The following is a 23,381-nucleotide window of genomic DNA, read 5'->3' on the forward strand; positions in this document are numbered from 1 at the left end:
GTATTTATTTGTTTGTCTGTTGGGCTGCGCCGTGTCTTAGTTGCAGCGTGTGGGATCTTCTTTAGTCGCGGCGAGTGGGATCCAGCTCCCCGGCCGCGGATGGAACCCGGGCCCCTGCCCTGGCAGCGCGGACCCTTAGCCACCAGGCCCCCAGGGCAGTCCCCCTTCCTGCCTTTCTGGTGGTCTTCTGGAGGCTTCCGTGCGCATGCCCCGCGTCCAGGACCCCCCAGAAGAGGCCTTCCTCTCCCTCGGGCCCCGACCCTTCTGGAAGGGCGGGCTGGGTTCACGGCGGGAGGCACTCGGCTGCTCGGACTCTGCTAAGCGGCTGCGGACGCCGTGGACAAACAGGCCTCGATCTCGCCAGCGAGCCCTGAGCCCCGCTTCGTTCGGCTCTCCTTGCGGGCGGCGGGGGCGTCTGCTCGGCCGGCGGGGCCCCTGGCTCAGGCAGCGTCGGGCTGGCGGCCCCACAGCCCGTCACCCACACGGGGGCGGTTCCGAGAGGGAAGGTCGCGGTCCCCGGAGGCGCCCGCGGCGGAGCTGAGCCGCGCTGCCCCGGGCGAGCCTCGGTCCTCGGCGCAGGGAAGGGCGCTGACTCCCGCTGCTGCCCCGAGCCGCCCCCGAGCCGCCAGCCCGGCCGGACGCTGAGGTCCCGCAGCCAGGGCCCAGCAGGGCCCACAGCGCCAAGGTGGGCTTTTACAAACCTCGCTGGGCCTGGTGGGCAGGTGCACGGGGTCCCTGCCGCCCCGAGGGCCTGGGGCCCTGGCGAGGCAGCGCCGCGTGGTCACGCCCCTGCCCCCACCTGCCCAAGGCAGGACCCTTCCCTGGCACACGCATGCACACACACGTACGCACGCACGCACGTGCAGATGCACACACGCAGCGCACGCACACACACGTACGCACGCATGCGCACATGCAGCACAGCACGTACGTACGCACGCACACACGCACACGTACGCACGTGCGCGCGCACACACACACAGACACACACACACTCTCTCTCTCTCTCTCTCTCTCCCTCTCTCTCCCTCTCCCTCTCCCTCTCCCTCTCCCTCTCCCTCTCCCTCTCCCTCTCCCTCTCCCTCTCCCTCTCCCTCTCCCTCTCCCTCTCCCTCTCCCTCTCCCTCTCCCTCTCCCTCTCCCTCTCCCTCTCCCTCTCCCTCTCCCTCTCCCTCTCCCTCTCCCTCTCCCTCTCCCTCTCCCTCTCCCTCTCCCTCTCCCTCTCCCTCTCCCTCTCCCTCTCCCTCTCCCTCTCCCTCTCCCTCTCCCTCTCCCTCTCCCTCTCCCTCTCCCTCTCCCTCTCCCTCTCCCTCTCCCTCTCCCTCTCCCTCTCCCTCTCCCTCTCCCTCTCCCTCTCCCTCTCCCTCTCCCTCTCCCTCTCCCTCTCCCTCTCCCTCTCCCTCTCCCTCTCCCTCTCCCTCTCCCTCTCCCTCTCCCTCTCCCTCTCTCTCACACACTCCCCAGCCGACCCACCTCACCCGCCAGCATCGTGCCCCCCTGAGCCCCTCGAGGGCCGCAGGGACTGAGCGGTGAAAATGGGGTCCTTCCACCCGAAGGGCCACGTCCTGCCGTGCCAGCACTGCAGGTGCCCAAGTGGCCCTGCGCCATCCGCAGCCGTGTCCTGGGAGCAACCGGGGCCACCTCCCACCTCTCTCCTTCACTCTTCCCAGAACCGCAGGGTCACCCCCATCCCCCAGCATCTAGCGCACCAAGCAGCGAGGTCGGCCGCCTTCCCAGTGCTCACGGCATCCTGCACCCGCCACCGCCCAGCCCACAGCACCTCGCGCCTGGACCGCTGCAGTAGTCCTAAGGGCCTTGCTTCTCCCCTCACTGCACCCCCGTTCGGTCTCTTCTCGGCACACAGCCCTCTAAGACATAAGCGTGATCTGCTCCAACCAAAACCTTCCAACGGACCCAGCTCACTCCTCACATGCCTCCAGGGCCCCACGTGATCTGGACCCTCCACCCATCCAAGCTCATCTCCTGCCGGTGCCCCTGCCGATCGCTCCGCCCGCCCCACGCCAGGCCTGCTCTAGCCGGTGGGCCTTTGCCCCAAGTCTTGGCGCCGTGTCACCGCTCGACCATGCTGACCCCCCAACACGCTATTTAAAGTGGCAACGTGGGGCTCCCCAGCAGTCCAGTGGTTAGCACTCTGCGCTCCCACTGCTGGGGGCACGGGTTCGATCCCTGGTCGGGGAGCTCGGATCCCGCGTGCCGTGGGGTGCAGCCAAAAAAATCAAAAGACAAAATAATTTTAAAAATGAAATAAAACGGGTCTGTTCCCGCACCACTCACGCGTCTGGATTTTCTCACCCTGCACTTCTTGTACTGTATTCATATCACCTATCACCTTCTAACTCACCACATAATTTACTTAAGTGTGATGTTCACCATTTGCTGTCTGTTTTCCCGTGGAAGCGTGCGCGTTCCAGCGGGCAGGGGGGTTGCTGTTCAGTGATGTGGCCCAAGCACTGGGGAAATTTCCTGGCGCACGAGAAGGCGCTCAATTAATGTTTGCCGCGTGAATGGGCAAAAAGAATGTCACCCTTTACCAACAGACGTTGCAGCTCGTACTGGGCCCTGAAGCTGCCCTGCCAGTGCTGCCAGGACCCCCAGAGCCCATGGTGCGAACCCCACTTCCTGCTAGCTCGTAGGTGTGTCTGCGCCTCGGCGGTGACTGCACAACTGGGATTAAACCGGCATCACCGGTTTAAGCCAGATACGGAAGAAAATACAGTAAGTCCCCTACATCCTAGCGAGTTCATTCCAAGAGCGCATTTGTAAGTCTGATTTGTTTGTAAGTCCAACAAAGTTAGCCTAGGTATCCAACTAACACAGTCGGCTATATACCACTGCTTTCACGCTCGCTTCCGGACATCCTGGGCTTGAAATAAAGATGCTGCACTACTGTGGTCTACACAGTCCTGTAAAGTACACAAAAGCACGACCACTTGCAGAGGATGCACGCACGTGACAACGTACGCCAGACACGTGAACTAACTCACATGACTGGGCACGCGAACGCACGTTCGCATCTTTGAGAGCTCGCGACTTGAAGGTTCGTATGCAGGGTCCGTACTGCACGAGAAAGGGCAGGAGAACCCCCCCCGCCGTGCAGCTCCCTGTCAGAGAAGCAGAAGGTGGGGAGGTGGCTTGGTCCGGTTCACAGACCTGGCCTAACTCCCAGCCACTCCACCGCTACCTGGGCGGGTAGAGGACAAGCGCCCCGCAGAGTCGTTACAGCGGCTACGGAGATGATCTTGTGCGACAACCCAATCTGTAGTAGGGACTTGATCGATGACTGAACGCAGTGGCTGCCTTTGTAGCCCAAGCAGCGTGGCTGCGTTTGCCTCGCACATCGGTCCGGTATCTCTGAGGCTCATCACTGCTGTCCGGGCACCACCGGCTCGGCTGGTAGCTACCCCACAAAAGTAACAAACATCCTGGCTTCGTACATGCACTGGCCTGGGATGGAAAGCTGAATGATCAGAGAAGTGCAGTGCATGGAGCAGTCACTACACAAAAGCAACCAAGTAGTTCAATTTGCTAAAAATCCCCTTCATGGCTTCTCACCACAGGGCAGTATAACTGAAGGCCCGATGGAGGGTGAAGCAAATACACACGTTCCTGGTTAAAATGAAACATCCACAGGTGGTAACTGCTACATCAAAGTCATATTCTCTTCTCCTTCGGGAAGATTTTTCCACTTCCTTCCTCTTCAGGTAGAGAAAGTCCCAAGCTCTGTTTCTAGAGCCACCACGGTACTGCTCACAGGTCCGCAGATACTGGACCCCGTCCCTCCCTGGCCTCTCTCTTTGGGAAAGAAAGGAATCTGTTTCATTCTGTAGGTTTGGCTTCTCCTGGCTGGGTTCTGCTTCCTTCTGTTCCCCCTGGGATCTGAGCAGAAAAGCAAAGATCAGATCGAAGCCGGTCTAACCCATCACCCGCCTACTGAGGTAACTTCCCCCCCTTTTACTTTTTTATTTCCCCCCCTTTTAAATTCTTGCCAACTCCTAAGAGATACAAAGCCCACTAACAATAATGCCTGCTTTCCCCCAAGTTAGATAGACAATAAGTACCATCGATTCAGCACCTTCCGTTACGTCCATCGTCTCTCACTTAATTGTCACAATCACCCTTCAAAGCAGGTCACACAATCCCCGTGTTACCCGCGAGGAAGATCACACTTCCCAGAGCTGGTTTTCACAAGGTCTCGGAGCTAGAAATCCGCAGGGTTGAGATGTGAACTCAGGTCTATCTGAATTCCTTTGCACTGACTGTCCTGGCTGACCATTCGGTGTTCCCAGCGGAGATTAATCGCATCTCACCCTGGGCTGTAAACCTAGCAGGTAAGGAAAGCCAGGTACCCAGGTGCCAGCTGACTCTCAGCTTGTCCCTAATATCATCCCCTGGCTGGACTCCTGACCCGCCCCATCCACCTGCCGGCGCTCTCATCAAATGGCCCACTTCCCTGTCTCCTGTTTCCAACTAGCCCGGTTTGTTCCTCCTCCAGTCCAGTGGCCAGCACGGCGGTCCTGGCACATCTGGCACTCAAGCCCACTCGCGTGATGAGAGTGGGTGGTGAGTAGAACCCCGCCAGCCAAAGCCTTTGGATTTTTCAGGGTGGATAGAAGAGGGTAGGCAGATGGCTTCCTGCAACAGCCCAGCACGTCCTTCCTGCAGGTTCTGTGTTGCTCAGATGACTTCCTCCTGGGTTCCTTCCCTCTGTCCCAGGCACTGCCCTAGACTGCTCACCTCCACATGGACAACTAAGTGTCTTGTCCATAGGGACATCAGAATACTGCCCTCGAGGATGTTTTCCAGCTCTGAAAACTCCATGATTTAAACACCAAACAGTAAACCTACAGCCAAAGAAACAGCCAAAAACAACCAAGGAACTGCTGTGCCCAAGGCAGGCATCTCATCGGATGCAAACCTGAGCTACTCTCGTGGGCACTGCTTACCATCCCGACAGCTCCAGAACCAACAGGTCCGACGCGACGGTGAGAGTTCGGATGAAGGGGGAGAGAACTTAGCAGAGGGTGTGATTGCCTCCAGGTAAGGGGTAGGGGGTTTACTCATTCAACAGACCTTTATTAAGCACTTACGTGCCAGGCCCTATTCTATTCTAGGCGCTGGGGACGCTGCCGGAAACAAACGAGACACATACAGGCCCTGCCTTTGTGGGGTTTGCTCCTCAAGTGGCGGGAGAGAAGCCACAAATCTATAACGACTAAACCTCATGAGGATGTGCAGTCCTGCTCGGAACACGAGGCTGCTGTCCACCTCCCTAACCTGAAGCGGAGTCCACTGTCCGCCCGACACACAGGGAGCTCTGGAAAACAGGTGGGCTAGAGCAGAGGCAGCGAGGTTTTCAGGAGGATAAAACCAACAGGGACTCGATGTTGGGGGGCAATGAATGACCACGGCCGCAGGGCGCGGCTCGGGCTTTGTGTCGGGCACGCGCTAAGGACTTTCCCAGCATCGCCACGTTTGTCCCGCGCAGCAGGTCCTACACACGCTCAGCAACAGAGAGCCTCCTTGAGTCTATGGCAGAGCCTGGACTTGACTTCAGTAGGTCAGACTCGGAGACGGTGCTGACTCAATATCCCCGCAAAAGAAGTGTGTTCATTAAAATAAGTTCTCCGCCATTTCCCCCTTCCTGTCTCTTCAGGGTCTGCTTGCAGTTCTAGCAGCTTCTCTGAAAGCGTCCCCGTCCTCCTCTCCCGCCCCAGCCCTAAAGTGTCGGGGGGACCTTCCTTCCTGAAAGCAGCCCAACACCGCCACCTAGTGTCACCAGCGGGACGGCCCAGCCCGCCCCGTGCTGAGATCTGCGGGTCCTGATGCCGCTTCAAACCCTTTGTTTTTTTCCTGACTGCAGAAGAAGATGCTTATTGTAAAACTTTCAGGTATGCTTGTAGAGAACGACTCTAAAAGCCAAGTTACACAGTGGAAAGCCAAAGCAGCCCTGATTTGACCTCCATATGGGTGTTTCTCTAATTTTCCTTAACTCCCAAACCCCACCAAATGGTATCTGTTCTTGTGATAGTGTTATTGGTTATGTGAGGTGCTATCCTTACCTGTGGGAGAGTCACGCTGGAGTGTGGAGGGTAAGTGCTACAATGTCTACAACTGACTTCCAGATGGTCTGGGGGGAAGGGAGGGAACGGGGCTATGACAATGTGACCGATTCCGGATGGTAGCACACAGGTGTCCGTTGGCCAGTTCTCTTCACGCCTCATATGTCTGACATTTTGCAAAATAAAAAGTCACAAGCGTCACTGGGACAGGCGAGGAGAGAGGCCAAGCATGTTCCCAATGTCAGTATCCAGATTCGGGAATGGGGACCGTGTGTGCCCTTGCGTGGGGCTCCTCGGGGCCTGTGTGCTGCTTATGGGCAAATCGGACCCTGGGGGACTGGATTCCAGCCAACAGCCTCAAGGGCAGCCTCGCACCTTCTTGGAGATCAGTGGCTTTGCCTGCTTGATAAGCTCGGTGGAGCCAACCAAACAAAACATGGTCAACCCTGCACGGCATTAGACAGAAGATGATGGACATGACTGACTGACTGGAAGCAGAGAGGTTGCAGGGAGAGGGTCTCCCGCTGGCCTGCAGCACAGGCGCTGGCTTGAGTTGGCTCGTCTTTTTTTTTAAGATTTATTATTTATTTATATTTGGCTGCGCTGGGTCTCAGTTGCAGCGCTCAGGGTCTTCGTGGAGGCACACGGGCTTCTCTCCAGCTGTGGCGTGCCAGTTTTCTCTCCTCTAGTTGTGGCGCGTGGGCTCTGTAGTTTGCCGCACGCAGGCTCTCTAGTTGAGGCGCGTGAGCTCAGTAGTTGTGGTGTGCGGGCTTAGTTGACCCGCGGCATGTGGGATCCTAGTTCCCTGACCGGGGACTGAACCCGCTTCCCCCGCACTGGAAGGCGGATTCTTTACCACTGGGCCACCAGGGAGGTCTCAGACTTGACTGTCTCTTGAGCTCAGTTTCTCTCTCTCCCGGTTGGTACACAGGCGCCGCTCCATCCCCTCTCAATCCTGGACAGTTTTCCTTGTAGATGCTCACTTTCCGTTCTTGATCAGCTGACATTCCTTTTCTATTTCTACACCAAAGCAGGAGAGGAGTCAGAAACAAAATGGCAAGTGACAATAGTTGAAGGGACTCGGGGAAGGGCCCCGAAGGGTAGGCTGGCCCTTCTCCGGTGGGGTTTGGGGCAGAGGACACAGCGTGTGTGGGAGAGGAGAACCCTGCAGGCTCCCGACGGGACCACGTGAGCCAGAGGTAAGTTAACCGCACCCGTCACCCAAACACTCTTGCTGTGGACAAACCCCGAGCTGAAGTAAAGCGTTAAAAAAGTGTGCCACTTCTTCATATAATTGGAAGCACCGTCGAGGGGGGACACAGGCAGGGAGAAGGCCCTTTGCAAGCGAGCTTCATGCCCGGATCCCCATCCTTTCCCTCCAGGCCTGCGGCGCACGGTTCCCTAACTGAGGTCATGGACGGAGCCCGTGAAAGTGCTAACTGACAGGGCGCAGGGGGCCGGTCCTGGCCGAGAGAGGGTCTGGCCCAGCGGCCTGCCCACTGCCTTTCCTTCTAGTCGCGCCCGGGGCAGGGGAGACTGGCCTGGGGACTTGTCCACGTTTTTATTAACTAGAGATTTGGTAGGGCGATAATGCTGGTCAGATATGCAGAAGTGTGCTGGTGAATACTTAACAACAGGCCCGGGGGGTGGGGTAAAGCCTGGTTTGAGGGTTAGTCCATTTCCATGGTGTCCATATTACCACTGTGGCCAATTTCGAGCTGCCAACATGCAGTCATTAAACACAGAATTGGGAATTACACGCGCACAGTTGCACAGCCAGCGCCCTTGAGCTTGGCTTCCTCGCACCACTGAAAACCACAGTAGTGTTTCCCGAAGAGTATTGGAAGTAACAGAGGTGATAAGAGCGTGTATCTGTTCACGCGGTTGTCCGGGACAGCTTCCCGTGCCGCGCCGCTGAGCCCCACGTGACGTGGAGCTTGACACGCTGCCTCTGCTCCCTCCTCGGGGCTCAGCCCCAAGGTCACGTCTTAGGCGAGGCCTTTCCAGGCTCCCTCCCTTGTGGGTCTCTAATTTATTGCCGTGTTTGGTTTTCTCCACAGCAGCTATTTCTGTATTAGGCATTTTGTATTGAATGCTGAACTTTTTGTGCATTTATGTTTTCAGATTATGATTGTTTTGCCCTGGCTGGAGCAAGCGCTTGACCTGCCCATACAGAGATCTTTCTATTGATCAGCTCCTGTCTTCTCCCTGCTGAGAAGCCAATGACTGCACCTGAATCTCCTCCCATTTCCTTATCCCAACGTTGCCGCGCTTTCCTACATCACGAGCCTCGAGCCCCGTCTTCCGGGGTTGCAGGGCTAGGTTGCTTCCACGTCGCCAATGGTGCTTCACTACCTTCTCCCTTCATCTCTTGGTTAGATTTTGTCAGTTTTGCTTTCTTCAAGGTCTCTGACCCTTTTATGTTTGGGAGTGTCTGCTGTCTTTATATTTGAACAACTTCCTAACTGTAACATCTGGGTCACAATACAGTTTCTCAGACATCTGTTAGAACTTCGCAGACGGTGCTGCATCACGTCCTGCCAGGAAGCGTTGCTGAAACCGGCACTTTCTCTCGTCCCTTGTTCTGCTCGAGCCGGTTATCTGCTTGCTCGCTCAGGTCCGTTTTCCTCCCGTTTCTTCCCGTCTCAGGGCTGCAGAGCACGTGCCGGGCTCTCTCGCCGTCCTGCTTCTGGGTAAGCTCTGCCGAAGTGGGCCGAAGCAGAGGTGGGGAGGTGGGCCTTCGCCCTCTCTGCGCAGCTGGCATCTTCCTCAGTGGGCTCGCCTTTGCCTTGGACCCGGCTCCCCGGGCGGGGCTGCCCCTCTGTCTGCCCTCCAGGTCGCTCGCTGCCCCGCTGTTCCCTCCAGTCAGGCCTGCCTTGGTTTACCCTCCGCCAGCTTCAATTTCCCTCCTTTGGAAATACCCAGGGTGACTTCTACCTTCTGGCTGGGCCCTAAGTCAGGGGTGACTGGATGTGCTAAACTCCACCAAAATTTTCTATCCGCTTTTCTCTAACCAGCTGCCACCTTTCACAGATTATAGGACAGGTTTGTACTTTTTTCATTGTGTTGAGGTTTGTGGAGGAATATTCTGGCTCTTCAAATGCTATTGTTTTGTTAAGCGTTGGGGGATATTTCATCAGCTATCTTATGCTGTAATTCCATCATCAGTATTTTACATAATATCTTTGCAACCCTTGTGCTTGTCAAACAGGTAAAGAGAGATGGAGCCTGAGATTCTGCATTGGCATTTTAAAAATCAGAGTTTCTCCAACCATGGAACTATCTTCTGCTTATCACTTTTAACAGTTTTAGCTCAAAAAGATGATAAAATGTCAAGGTATCAGAATGGGAAAAAAAAAGTGAAATTTAAAGAAGTGGCCTGTTGATACTTCACAATGACTCCGTTCAAGCTCTCCTCTTTAATCATGAATTTTAATAAAAATGTTTGAATGTATTACATTTAAATATTAAATACAAATTTGACCAATCCTACCAAGCACATAGCTAAAATGTTTACTTCACTCATTCATGCAAAAATATCTGAGCATGCACTAGGTGCTGACTTTTCTAGGTGATGGGAATACACAATACAGTAAAGAAACAAACATCATTGTCCTTGCAGTCTGCCTTTTTCATCCGAGGGAATAACCCTGGGACTACCTCAACAGGATGAGAAAACGTGAGGCCACAACACACCCGCACAGGCTGGTCAAACTGGGCAATTAAACAGTAGGCACACACAAAAAAGAAAGAGACACCTGTCGATGCAGTGCACCCAGTCGCAAAAGCAGGGAATTCTCCCACCCCAGCTGTTCTCCTCTAGGGTGGTTGTGTGTAATAGACGATCCTCCACCAGTGACACGTCTCAGAGCGCAGTGTGTGCTTTCTGCCTAGAACACCCGTCCTGAAAGCAGCATCTGGTTGGATGTCAAGGCATCACCTGAATCGAAGACATGGGCCTAGCAAACCTTCCCTCCCTGTGAATCCTGGACCCAGTCTCCAACCCCCCTCACCCGGCCATGCCCAGGCTTCTCCCATCAGAAGTAGCATCTTGCTTCTCAGTGGCTTATTGAATCTTAAAATGTGTTCAAGCTGACTAACCTTGCCTGAGAGAGAGAGAGAGGGCACATTTCACAATGCTAGCAATTAAAATGGGTTTGGAGTTCGGTTTTGGTAACCAACTGTCATTTCTTAAAAGGAAAACATACAAAACTAGCTGCTGTTCCGTTCCTATCTCCCAAGGTGAGAGGACCAAAATTACAACTTGAAGAAAAAGCTCCGTAATCTTTGTCAATCAATCCTCTTAAATTGATTCTGTCCGTAGCCCTTTAACACTCATCATTCATTCAGTAACTATCTTCTGAAGAATACCAGCATGCAGGTGTAGAGAGCGGTGCTCTGATCTGGATGGGAGGTCGGGGAAGGCCTCTGGGAAGAGACTGAATGGGCGGCCAGCTATAGCTGTGCAGGCCTCTGGGAACAGGGCTTTCCACACAAGAGAACGGAGGACCCTGGGGGACTCACTGCAGCAAGCAAGGGAGGAACCAGACATGAGACAGCGCTGACGTTCGGGCCTTGAACACAAAAGCCACGGGGGAGCTCTGGGTTTTGTTCTGAGCGTGACAACACGGACAGCAGGCTGTGCACGTGCGTGGGCGCGGACAGGAAGGCAGGAGGCCTTCAAGAGGACCGAGGACTGGGCTGGAGGGGCAAACGTGGGCAGGGGCTCTCAGGCCCAAAGCACATCGTGAAGGCAGAGCACGTGTGAGAACAAAAACGTCTGGGTCTTGAGCAACTGGGGGAACCGCGGTGTCGGCCCCTGAAGACGGGGAACAGGGGAGGATAAAAGTCTTAAGCGCAAGAGCTCCTCTTTTTCTTAAGAGAATTTGCCATGCGTGGTAAGGCAAGTGTTAAACTAACTTGTGGGGAGCTCAAGGAAGAGACCAGGGCTGCAGATAACCTGGGTGAAACCGACCTAAGAGTGGGATTCTTAAAGCCAAGGGCCTGGACGCGCTCACCTCGGCAGGATGCACTTTTGGGCACTCCCACGGCTCGGCATCGGGGGCAAAGGGTACAGCAGGTCATAACGGCATCTAAAGAATCCCAACGCCAAGCTTTTCACTCAAACAGTGCAGTTAAGACATTATATGAAACACGACTGGAACACCACTCTTCAAAAATTCTGTAGTAACCTGGTATCTTAAGTTTTCTTCTTCAAACGCATAAAATTATGCACTCTTTCAAAACAGACTGCTCTGAAATAACTGCACAATGTAGTCAAAACGTATTTATTACTTTCCAGTGTCATTCTGTACACTCCAGTACAAATACAAGAATATAGCCATATTTACAGGTATTGAAAAGAAATCCGTATATTCAAACCCCACATCTAAACACAGTAGCTTTAAGTCCTGAACTACAACAGTTCTGGTTTGCAGTGAATTACTTCACGCCCTGCCCCCTCCCCCCCCCTGTTGAAATAATCCCTCGAAGTTAAGGTTGTGTTTAAAGACAACAATAGATTGTTTCTGAAATGGGTTCACAATTAATTCTTTGAAAACTTTTAAGCACCTCCTTTCCAAGATTTTACAACTGTGAAGCAGATACATAAAATCTGGAAGATAAAACCACTCATTTGGGCTATTAAAAGCAGCACAATGTCTTTAAAAAGGGCTGACAGAGTTTTCAGTGTGCTTAAAATCTGGAGATATAGCCCAAGTTTTAAAATGAAAAAGTTAGTCAAACTAGTTAAACAGAAAACAAAGGGGAAAAGGTAGGGAGGCTGGCTCCTCGGGGATAAGACTCTAACAGACCCACCTTCACAAAATACATTTTACTACAACATCAGTTTTTAAGGTTTGAATGTACCACCACTCAGGTCCCTTTTAAAACAGAAAAATAAAAACCCTGAGGTTTCCCAGGGGCTATTTGTATTTCTATTCGCAAACTATCTGAACCAAGGTGTCCACCAAAATGAGATACATGCTCAAAGCCATGGCAACAGGACAACCAGATAGAGAATATTCTGGGATACTATGCCTATTTTAATAAATATTCCCTGGTTACCTCAAGAAGGTTAGTAGCTGGACACCATGTGTGTATTAAAGTGCAGTATTTAAAGTAATTCACTACAGAATAAGTGAATCAAATATTATAAAAATATTTCCACAAAATTTTTAATTGTTTAAAAATTCACCGGGAAAATTTCAAATTAGGCATCACATATGTGTATGTGAGCAGTTCCTTTAGGGATATGAACATTTTTAAAAGTCAAAACAATAAGGTGACATAGATCAATAGACAACTGGCAAATCAAGTTCAAAGTTAGCTTAAATCACAAGTTGCCATCTGACTGGGAAACATCTGCCTACTACATCATCTCTCCAGAAAAGGTACAGGCCTACATCAGTAAGGGTTCTAACTTAACATAGTTCTCCCGAGTTTCATTTACATGCACTAATCAAGTCCAGCAAATCAACAATCTCACAGGTATTAACACTTTATGGCGATATAATTTATAACATTTGTTTTTTCTTACATTTTAAAAGTATCCTCAAGTTACAATAAAAAAAAATCAGTTTCCAGTATGACTTTAATTCTTAATTACACTGGAACGTTTTTGTATTTTAGAAAGTATCATCCATACTACTGCTTAGAGTTTACCGCTCTGAAATTTACTGAGAACGCCGAGCACTACCTTCCATGCTTTAAATATGCTTAAAGCGCAGGAGCAACGTGGAACTGCGGCATCCCAGAATGCAGTGACAACGGCTAACATCACAAAAGAAGCCCTTGGTGCTGGCGGTTCTGAGAGCACGTGAACACATCTGCCCAAGAGGAAAAAAAGGCCTCTAAATTGGGTAAGTTAAGATTTTGAAATTAGGAGGATTTTCAGCATAAAGAAACCCTTGTGATCTGATTTAATACTGGCAGTGTCTTGCTAAGGCCATGTGACCAATATTTTAGCAAAGAAAAAAAAAAGCCAAGGTAATTTTATAGTAGCAATAGTTTCTTTTTTTATTTTAATATACTTTAGGAAACAATATACAAAGCTGAGCCTTCCCGCCATTCCCAGGTAACAGCAGGAAGCTCTGATTACACAAATGTAGCGTGTTGTGATGCTGAGAACAGCAGTCAGCACCAGACCGGAACAGTGAGCTACAGCACAGACACCCTCCAAATGAAACGGCATCAACAGCAAGACAGGTAAACCAGGGGTTAACAAATGACAACCACTTGGGAAGTGACTTCATCATTCTTGTTGAATTTCATATTTCATTAAATATTCTTAGACACAATTTCCTGTTAATCGCTTTAAACAAAACCTCCCTTAAGGAATTACTTCAATTAAGTATAGATGTTCAACAAGAATAGTTCTGACAAAGAATCCCCAGGTAGTTCAAATTCTAATATGCATTGACCGAAGGTAAAGAAAAATAACAATTTGTGTTTGTTTTAACATGTTTATTATAACAGATACAATTCACATCTGACTAGCTGTTTCCTCTTCCCCCACGACCATGTTCATTGGGCCATTTCCTTATATTTGAGCCATCAATGTACTTTCAGCACACATGCCCAGCAGTACTTTTAAGTCCATTCTTACAGGGTGCAAATGGATTTAATAATTTACACAAACAAGTGGGTTATGCTCAATCACTGCAGTTTTACGCTACTGTACACAGGAATGCAAAGGGTACAGAAAAGTGCCATGGCAACAGTGCCTTAAGAAAGGAGAGGAAGAGGAGCCTTAAAAAGTGGATAAAATCAGGTGAAGGATTCCAGAGGGAGATGGAGCACACGGGAAATGAAAACACTTCTCTGCGAAACAAACGCGAAGCACTGCTCTTGATCAGGGGCAAGTGTGGAAACCGCTGCTTCCTGGTATTTTGTACTCTGCCCATATGGTTCAAAATTGTATCCTCAGACACAGATCGCCTGGCGCTTGCACTGAATCTTTTGAAAATGCAAGATTTCTGAATGATAAATTAACCCCCCAAATTTTTCTTTAAAAAAGCTAATTTTGCAGACAGGTTTACGTGTAAAAGGCTAGGTATTCAGCCACCTCAGCACTGATTAGTTTTGGATGTCTAAGCTCTGTTACACATGGCTTCCCATGGCTTCACTCTACAAAACATATTTACAACGTGAAGAATACATCTACAAGAAATCTACATTTCAAGGGTTTTACAAATCCATCTTGTATCTTTCCCCTGAATTGAATCTCACAGACCCCCACCCCTTGTCATCTCCTTTGCCCAGCTTAACGGTCCAAAGTCTACTTAAATGCAGCTCAAAAGTGTTAAGACTGGGTAACAGATTTACAGTCCTGTTCTCAACACCACGTGCAATTATTCACATCTTCACACCATGAAGGAATTCTGATTTTTTAGCTTTTCGAGTTCCTTAATTTGTTGTCTCAAAAATAGTATCCTGAAAAATAAGAGAGGGCGTTAGAACCCACGTGGTCACTATAAACGCTACAGAAAAACCAGGCTTTCAACTATAAAGATAGCTTTACAAAGAAAATGAGTAACTACTAGTTAAGATGAAGTAATTTAAAACTGGTTAGTCTAGTTAGGACAAAATCACCATTTGAAAACATTACATATATTAAAGTATCAGGATGACAAAAGTTAGAAGGTTTCCTAGTTTTCTAAAACCCGTTCTCAATAATTAGTTTGAATATAATGACTGACTTAAAAGGTAACTGTTCACTGTATCATCACCAGACACAAAAGGCAGCAGATAACATGAGATAAACTTACACTGCATGTTTTCTGGACCACAATATAGTAAGCCTAGAATTAACGAGCGGCAAGAGGCTAATTGTTTCTGAAGAACAATTCTCAACATAAATGTAGGTTCATAAAAATGGAGCAAAGTCCAACTGACATGCATATCTAAAACAAAAACTAAAACACAAATTCCACAGCTGACTCGATTTCCATGAACTTTGTTAACACTGTTCCTCTCTGACCCCTTTCTTCTGTGAACTATGACGGTTACTGCTTTGATATAGCATGGTATCTGTGTACAGTCAAACATGATACATGACACGTGACTGATACGATACCTGACTGCTTCAGTAAGCTGCTCTAACGAGTATCGCCTGCCTAGCAAGCCAAAATAAAGTTAAGTTTTATGTACGTCAGAACTACTTTCAGAGCAATCCTAGAGTAGAAAATTCCCAACTGATATTCAACAAGTACCTCCAGACATTTCAGTAGTTGAAAGGTTAGATAAAAACTCACTTTTCCAAGTTTACTATAAATCCCAACTTGGCATTTATTAAATTTTTGTGATTTCATGACAAGATTAACTCTACTTATTGACCCAGTCACTCAATATAGACAGGAAGTGAAGCCAATGAAAGTTAAGTCCTCGATTTTGTAATAGGCATTAAAAAAAATATCTATACTATTTAACACGATATAGAAATCCTACTTGAGTAAGATACTAGATTAAGAAATATGAGACAGAGTTTAAGTGAAAACAATTAAAGAAAGCAGATATATATCATTAAACTTCCTGGACAACTAAATTCTTAATGTAATTGCCAAGGGATCTATCGATGCTGCGAGGACAATGTCAACAGCGATTTGAATTTCAACTGAAGTATGTACCCTCAGCAAGAGAGCGCTGCCCTCAGTCGAACAGGGGGCTCCTGGTAACTCGCTGCTGTCAACACCCCGCTTTTCAAGTGAAACATTACTGGTACCGTATACTGTCATAACGCAAGAGAAAAAGTCCAATAATGAAGCATTTACCATGGGTGAAGAGAAATAAAATCTAGATGCCACTACCATTCGCCAGGAATACTATTAAATTATGAAAACACAGTTTACAGTATCATGGAATGTGATGTATCAAAGAACTTTAAATTTCAGAAATGAAATTCGACTTACGTTCTTTAGTCCAATTTAAGATCTAATTATTTTAAGATATGTAATTTTTAGCATTACCTAAAAAAAACAGAAAAAAATTCATTTCAGTGAAAGGCTTACCTTTGCTCTCGCAAAGTTGCTTGAATTTCACATACTCGGACTAAAGATCTTAAATTTTTTAATTCAGTACAGATTTCCGACATATGAACGCTTCCCATGTTATGGGCTTCCTCTCGCAATCTCGATGCCTATAATTAAAGAAATGAAAATCTCATGAAATATAAGTCATATTCACATACAAAAAATAAAACATTAAATTTGAGTTTAACTTTATACCAAGATTACAAAATAAATCTTTTCCTTTAAATCCACAAAAATGCTCATGAATCTAAGGGGGAAAACGATTCTGTTTTAAAGAACTGTCTCTAATGGTGGAAGGTGTTCATTTTAAGGTTTCCCCTTCAGGTTTCCTTGGGAGGATAGTATTTCCCATCTCACAGTAGTTCAGTGCTGGGACAGAAGGACTCATGATTTGTGGTTAAATAAAGATGCTGGATCAGCCAAAGTGAAGTTCAGGTATTAACACTGATAAAAGGGCCTACTGTATCCCTGTATCAAGAGATACACAATGCATTTCCGTGAACTTACAGAACATTTCAGATGGTTAGTCATGTGATAAAAGGGAAAAGCCAACGGCAGTGACTGCAATGTCCTAAGGTCCCTCATCCCAAAGCAGAAGTGTTTCCTAACTCCAGTAGCTAGTCTGGAGGGACAGACAGCTGAACCTTGAGCAACAGATCTGAACTGTGCAGGTCCACTTACACGTGGACTTTCTTCAATAAACACCACGGTACTACACGATCCACGCTTGTCTGAACCTGCGGATGACGGACTCCGGATATGGAGGGCTGACTATAAACCATACTCGGATTTTCGACTACGTGGAGGGCTGGCCTCCCAGCCCCTGAGTTGTTCAAGGGTCAACTGCACTAACAGGTTCTAAAACTATCAGAGTAGCCGGCTGAGTAGAAAAAGCACAACGGCTCTGAGTCATAACACTGCAGTAACTGCGTGACCCTAGTATAAATCTACTTGGTCTTAAAGGCCTCATTAGTAAGATGGAAAACTCATTATCTGCACTGCTTAGTAGTTTTAGAAAGTGGAGAAAACAAACATAAAGCACTTAGCACAGAGCTAAATGCTGAGCACTTGATAATGGGGGCTATACTGATAATTAAAATATTTTATGTGAAAGCACAAAAAGTTACCTCACAAACATCCACATCAAATATTTTATAGAGGGACCACAGACCATCTAACTGGAACATTTTTTTTTTTTTTTTTTTTTTGCAGTACACAGGCCTCTCACTGTTGTGGCCTCTCCCGTTGCGGAGTACAGGCTCCGGACGCGCAGGCCCAGCGGCCATGACTCAGGGGCCCAGCCGCTCCGCGGCATGTGGGATCTTCCCGGACCGGGGCACGAACCCGTGTCCCCTGCATCGGCAGGCGGACTCTCAACCACTGCGCCACCAGGGAAGCCCTAACTGGAACATTTTATAGAGGGACCACAAGACCATCTAACTGGAACATTTTATAGAGGGACCACAGACCATCTAACTGGAAATTCGTTGCTTTAAATACAGCTTGAATCCACTGGTCCAGATTGGATTTTCTCCAGGTAGAATTAAGCTGCCAGTCACCCGCAGGTGAAACACCTGCTGGATCACGTGACATACCTGCTTCTCAGCATGATCTGCAGGCCATCCTTGAACATGTTTGATGAGACTTTCATTGAAGTGTGCTGCTAGCGTAGGTGTTAATGAACACGCAGGACGGGCAGATGAATTCTGTGGTACAGCTGTTGCATTTGATGCGTTACTACTAGAAGTATGATTTGGACCAGGTGACGGACTTCTCTGGCTACTAGAAGAGAAAACACTGTTGAATGTGTAGGATGTTTACAAGTGGTCTCTGGGTATCCTAGACACTGTCTGTCAATACCTTTCATTAATTTAAAGGTACACAAATTCCTAACAAAAATTTATTATTTTAACATCAAATCAACAGAACTTAAAATCCGACGTATACTTATATCGTGTATTCCTAATACACTTTTGGGGGGTTAAAAGAGCCCCTTTAACATTAACGTCAGAGTTATCAGTACTCTCCCAAATTTGACAGCAGAACCTGTTGACTTTGTACACTACAAACACTAACGAGAATGTAACTAAGCAATGGTCACATTTGAACAGTTGTAGATATAAGGCACATTATTCTATCTTAAGTACATGAAGATATGGAGGGGGAAAAAGTACACTGCCTCTGACTGTTTAATATCAGAATAAAGTGCTGAATCAGAGGGTGAAATAATGTGAAGCAAAAAACTTTTAATTGCAAAACAATGAATGAGTTTAGTGGCAAAATAAGACCAAAAAAAGCAACACTCTGAGGTTGCTTATCTTCTTCTGAAACTATATGGCTTGGGCTAGGATTCGGGGATATAAATAATCACCCAAGTTGATTTCCTACCTGCTTCACATCAGTTATTTCCAAAAACTAAGTCTCCCAAAGGATGAAGCGTTTTCACCACTGAGGATATTTACAATTATACTGCAGCCTCTAATGCCAATTTAAAAAAAGAATTTCCCCCAAATGTTCTGAGCAATGGCAACACTGCTGCAGTAGATAGCTTCCCAAAGTGATCATTTTGAAGGGAACAACTCTCATGTGGATGTATATGCTCTGAAATGCTTGTTTAGAAAACAACAATAAAAACAACAGTTGAATTATGTTGCCACCTCATAACAAGAAATAAAAATAGGAAAATCAATCAAATTAAAATCATTTAAAGTTAATTAACAAAGAAAACCGACAACACAATACAGCTCTGTATCTGACAAGCAATCCGTACAGGGTCAGAGTTGAGGCTATTATTAGGAAAGACACACACACCAGTTGTAAAATACTGGCCCAACTTTTAGATGTGAGATATTTGGCTTTATCAATACATTCAAATCTAAAACTGCTATCAGGAGGTTAAAAATGGTATCATTTCCAACTAATGAAGTAGTATAAAATCACGTGCCCTCTGCAAGTATCACATATTACTACCCCCCCATCCCAGTTCACCAAGTAAAATTCTAAAGAAAGAGCCACTTTCTTCAAATTAACCCAGGATTCATTACTAGAGACAATCTACTTATTGTAGTAAGATTTGCCTTTGTAAATTTTGTAATCCACAAAACTATGGTTAAGCTATTCACGGATTCTTCCAAGATCAAGTTCTACTACATATATATATATAAAATAATATCCAAACAGTATGGCAATGTGCCACATTAAGGAAAAAACAACGTGGCCTCAACACGCCGCAGCAACTTACTGTGAGCGCTGAAGACTTCGAGGAGAGGCAGGTTCATGACCCTGCTGCTTGTCAGCAGGCACAGGCTGCTGCGTGGCTGATTGGGAAACTGGTCCTTGCTTAACTACCGGAGTACTAACCTGAAACATCAAACTCTGGTGAGACAAGGCTTTGCCACAGAGACAAAAAGCATGAAAACTAGATAAGAACGAAAAGTTCTACCAATGAAATTATTTCTATTATTATTCTATTATCTTCCCAATTATTTCTATTCAGTGATTTTTAAGGTAACAAGAGTAGTCCTAACTGTCCTTACCTAATAAGATTAGTATTAGAAGTCCTTACCTAATAAGATCAGTATAAGTGATACAGCCACATTCAATTGTGTTAAACTATTGTCATTTAGGGCCGAAATCCACATACTCCTCTAAGTCTAGTTAGTAATCTTAAACACTTTATATAATCTAGAGGTTTAAAGAAGTAGAATCAAATGAGTTTCCAAAGGTCATGTAGTTAGAAGAAAGTCAAGTTCTGAGACTTAGATCTAATTTCATAAAACAGCCCTGGGCCAAAAAATTACTTAGCAAACCAGCATAAGAAACTAGTTCTCCTGATTTTGAGCCCAGTTTTCTTTCCAGTACACTATAATACCTCTTTTGATTTACTGTTATTCCTGTATCAATAAAAATAAATATGTTACCACCTCATACAAATACAGCTGCTCAAATTTCAACCACATACGAAGAGAATGTATACACCGGTCTATCAGAGAATGAGCTACGGCCCATACACAATTCAACTGGAGTGGCCTTCAAAGAGATGTCACCCTATACAGGCAGACCAAGAGGTCCATGACTACAGTGGGGACACATATATTAGGGTGGCCAAAAGTTCATTTGGGTTTTTCTGTAAGATGTTATGAAAAACCCGAACGAACTCTCTGGCCAGCCTAGTATGATTCACATTCAGATACGACAGGGAGAAAACAAGGAGTCAAAAATGGAAGCCCGAAATTAAGGCACGAAGGCAGACGGAGGCACCTGTGATTAAGTCACACCGTTCAGCAGCAGAGGCTGTTATGGGGGGGGGATAATTAATATCGCCCCAAACAACTCTGGTTAGCACTGCTACTTCTGAATATAGAAGAGTATGTTCTTTTATAAAGAATTTTTTTGTGAGATCAAATGTCCACTTACTTTTAAAAACAACTTGTAAGTTTTTAATGCAAAAACTCAGAGCCACCTGCTTAAAAGGATTTGAAGTGACAATGTTAGCACCGACGGTAAACCCAACACTGCCACTCATGCCACGTACTCCTAGAACACCACTGCAAGATGAGCTGTAAGCTCTAAGAATAAGGTCTCTTTTTGCTAAAACTCACCTTTTAATTCTTCTCCCATCAAAATACAGGCAAACAAGAACTGCACAAAAAACTAACAATTGTAACTCAAAATTTAAAAACTTAATCTAGACTGACTCCAAAACACACACAGACAAATGGCTGATGTAGGGAATGTAGGGAAGATGAGCCAATAGAATAGAAGACCTGAGAGCCGGCCCACCATCGATTTCAAGCTGTTTCAATACATTTTTATTTTCAAGCTTCTGCTTATGATTTTATTTTTTTGCGGTACGCGGGCCTCTCACTGTTGTGGCCTCTCCCACTGCGGAGCACAGGCTCTGGACGCGCAGGCTCAGCGGCCATGGCTCATGGGCCCAGCCGCTCCGCGGCATGTGGGATCTTCCCGGACCGGGCACAAAGCCGTGTCGCCTGCATCGGCAGGCGGACTCTCAACCACTGCGCTGCCAGGGAAGCCCTTATAATTTTATTTGAATAAAGAGTTCTTTGGCATGAAAGTTTCAAACAGCCCACTGTTTTACAACTAAAAAGAATTTCCTCCTATAGTTACCAGTAAGAGTTAATAAAAAAAAAAAATTAAACCTGTACATTCCAACTTCCAAACAGCTCAAGTTTTACTGGTGGTATGCTACAAAGCAAAGAATGAGTGTGACTGGGAACCGCTTATGAATTTGTGCGTAAGACTCAAAGGATGTAATATAAAATTGGCAGTAGCATGGTAAGGTCCTGTTCACAGTCCAGTAAGAATAGAAACCAGCAACTTTCTAACCGTGCTCTGAGGAGCCAGCCATACGCGATTTCACTGGGAAAACCAGGCAGTGTAGCTTAGTATTAATGAAATGGGTTCTGTGCTCAGAAAGGCCTAGGTCTCAAAATCTGACTTGACCACAAACATCAGACTTAACGGAAGATTTCATTTTCTATTAAATGAAGCAAATAGTAGCTGATGTGAAAATTAATATAATATATATAAAGCTCTCAGCACAGAAACTGACTCATTTCTATAATTTGTAGACAGATGGATGCACCTAGAGTCTGTCATACAGAGTGAAGTCAGTCAGAAAGAGAAAGACAAATACCATATGCTAATGCATATATACGTAATCTAAAAAAAAAAAAAATGGTTCTCAAAAACCTAGGGGCAGGACAGGAATAAAGACACAGACGTAGAGAATGGACTTGAGGACACGGCGAGGGGGAAGGGTAAGCTGGGATGAAGTGAGAGTGGCATGGACGTATATACGCTACCAAATGCAAAATAGATAGCTAGTGGGAAGCAGCTGCATAGCACCGGGAGATCAGCTTGGTGCTTTGTGACCCCCTAGAGGGGTGGGATAGGGAGGGTGGGAGGGAGACGCAAGAGGGCGGGGATATGGGGATATATGTGTACATAAAGCTGATTCACTTTGTTATAAAGTAGAAACTAACACACCACTGTGAAGCAATTACACTCCCATAAAGATGTTAAAAAAAAAAAAAAAGTATGGAGAAAATCACTGGAAAACATGTTCTGATATCTCAGTCTAAAACTTCTACAAGTATTAAGACTCAATTAGTATACCTTCTTTGGTATATTATTATACCTTCTTTGGTATAATATTAAGACTCAATTAGGATACCTTCTTTATCCACAAAGCCAATGAAGAGAAGAGAACCAGTGTATAGAAGTGGCCCGATGCAATTCCCTCCTCCAAGCCATCAACTGAGAGTCTAACCTGAACCTATTCTCACTCACCTGTCATTCATCCCACCACTACCTCATTCCCAAAAGAGAGCTTTTTCTCCAATATTCTAAAACATTATGAAACTTGCTTTAACCAGAAGCGGTGTCTTTCCCAGTTTCCCTCAAGGGCGACATACCTTGGGCTGTGATGAAACAGGAGGAGTACTAGCCAAAGGCTTGACAGGGACTGCGTTCGTCTGAGGTGTGCTTATTCTCGGAGACACATAGGATCTCGGGGATGACGCGTCAGACGTCAAAGACATCGGAGACTGATTAGACGGCTGGGCTGTGAAGGGTGAAGTAAACCAAAAGCCGCTGTAGTGCATGTGCAGGAGATCTGCACGTCTCTCCACGCGCCCCACAGCCCCAGAGAGAACAGCTATCTGAAGAAGTCAGCATCTAAGCACTCGCTGGGGTCGCACTGACCAAATGAGCTGCTGAGCGAGACCGGCACACCCAGTGCGGCCCCCACTGGTCTGAGAACGCACTCACCAGAAGGCCTCACCTCGCCCTCGCTGCCGCCTCCTCACCCTACGAGGAGGCCTGGCCGCCCCCTCAGGCCCCCGCCCCTCGAGCCGCCCAAGGGCTGGTGGCCCTCGTGCGCCGCGCCAGACACTCCTGCTGCTTCGGCGGCTCTCGGCACCGGGGCTGGGGGCAAGCCAGGCAACCCTTCCATTCCCCACGTGCTCCTTCGTGCCCCGTCCCCGCTGGGCTCCTGCACGGGGAAGCGGGCTGGCTAACTCAAGGCAGGGCTTGCGCGTTTCTGCATCCTCTGGTCAAAACCCATCTAACACCAACTTGAAGCAAACTTCAACTCTTAAAACAGATCCAGCGATTCGCAAAGATTGAGGCTATATCATAGTTTACTTTAGCTTTGGAGTAAAACATCTCACTAACGACTTAAATGCTGAATTAAATATAGATTATATTGCAGATATGATGGCAACAGTGCAAGATATATGTCAAAAGC

General features: G+C 47.3%; 1 protein-coding gene across 4 annotated transcripts in view; it reads right to left on the reverse strand.

Annotated features, from left to right (window-relative positions):
• Positions 1-11,352: 11,352 nt before the first annotated feature.
• Positions 11,353-23,381, reverse strand: part of WAC (WW domain containing adaptor with coiled-coil) — an 86,257-nt gene continuing 74,228 nt past the window's right edge. For 3 of the 4 annotated variants that reach the window (XM_082647755.1, XM_082647754.1, XM_082647752.1), the window contains 5 exons: positions 22,549-22,697; positions 19,350-19,468; positions 17,704-17,890; positions 16,088-16,215; positions 11,353-14,513 (listed from right to left, as the gene is read on the reverse strand). In XM_082647755.1, coding sequence (XP_082503881.1) covers positions 14,444-14,513; positions 16,088-16,215; positions 17,704-17,890; positions 19,350-19,468; positions 22,549-22,697 — 653 coding nt within the window. In that variant the 3' untranslated portion in view covers positions 11,353-14,443. The remainder of the gene's footprint in view (positions 14,514-16,087; positions 16,216-17,703; positions 17,891-19,349; positions 19,469-22,548; positions 22,698-23,381) is intronic. The other variant, XM_082647753.1, reaches the window with a different exon arrangement.

Source organism: Grampus griseus, assembly GCF_964374135.1.
Source record: "Grampus griseus genome assembly, chromosome: 2".
Taxonomy (NCBI): domain Eukaryota; kingdom Metazoa; phylum Chordata; class Mammalia; order Artiodactyla; family Delphinidae; genus Grampus; species Grampus griseus.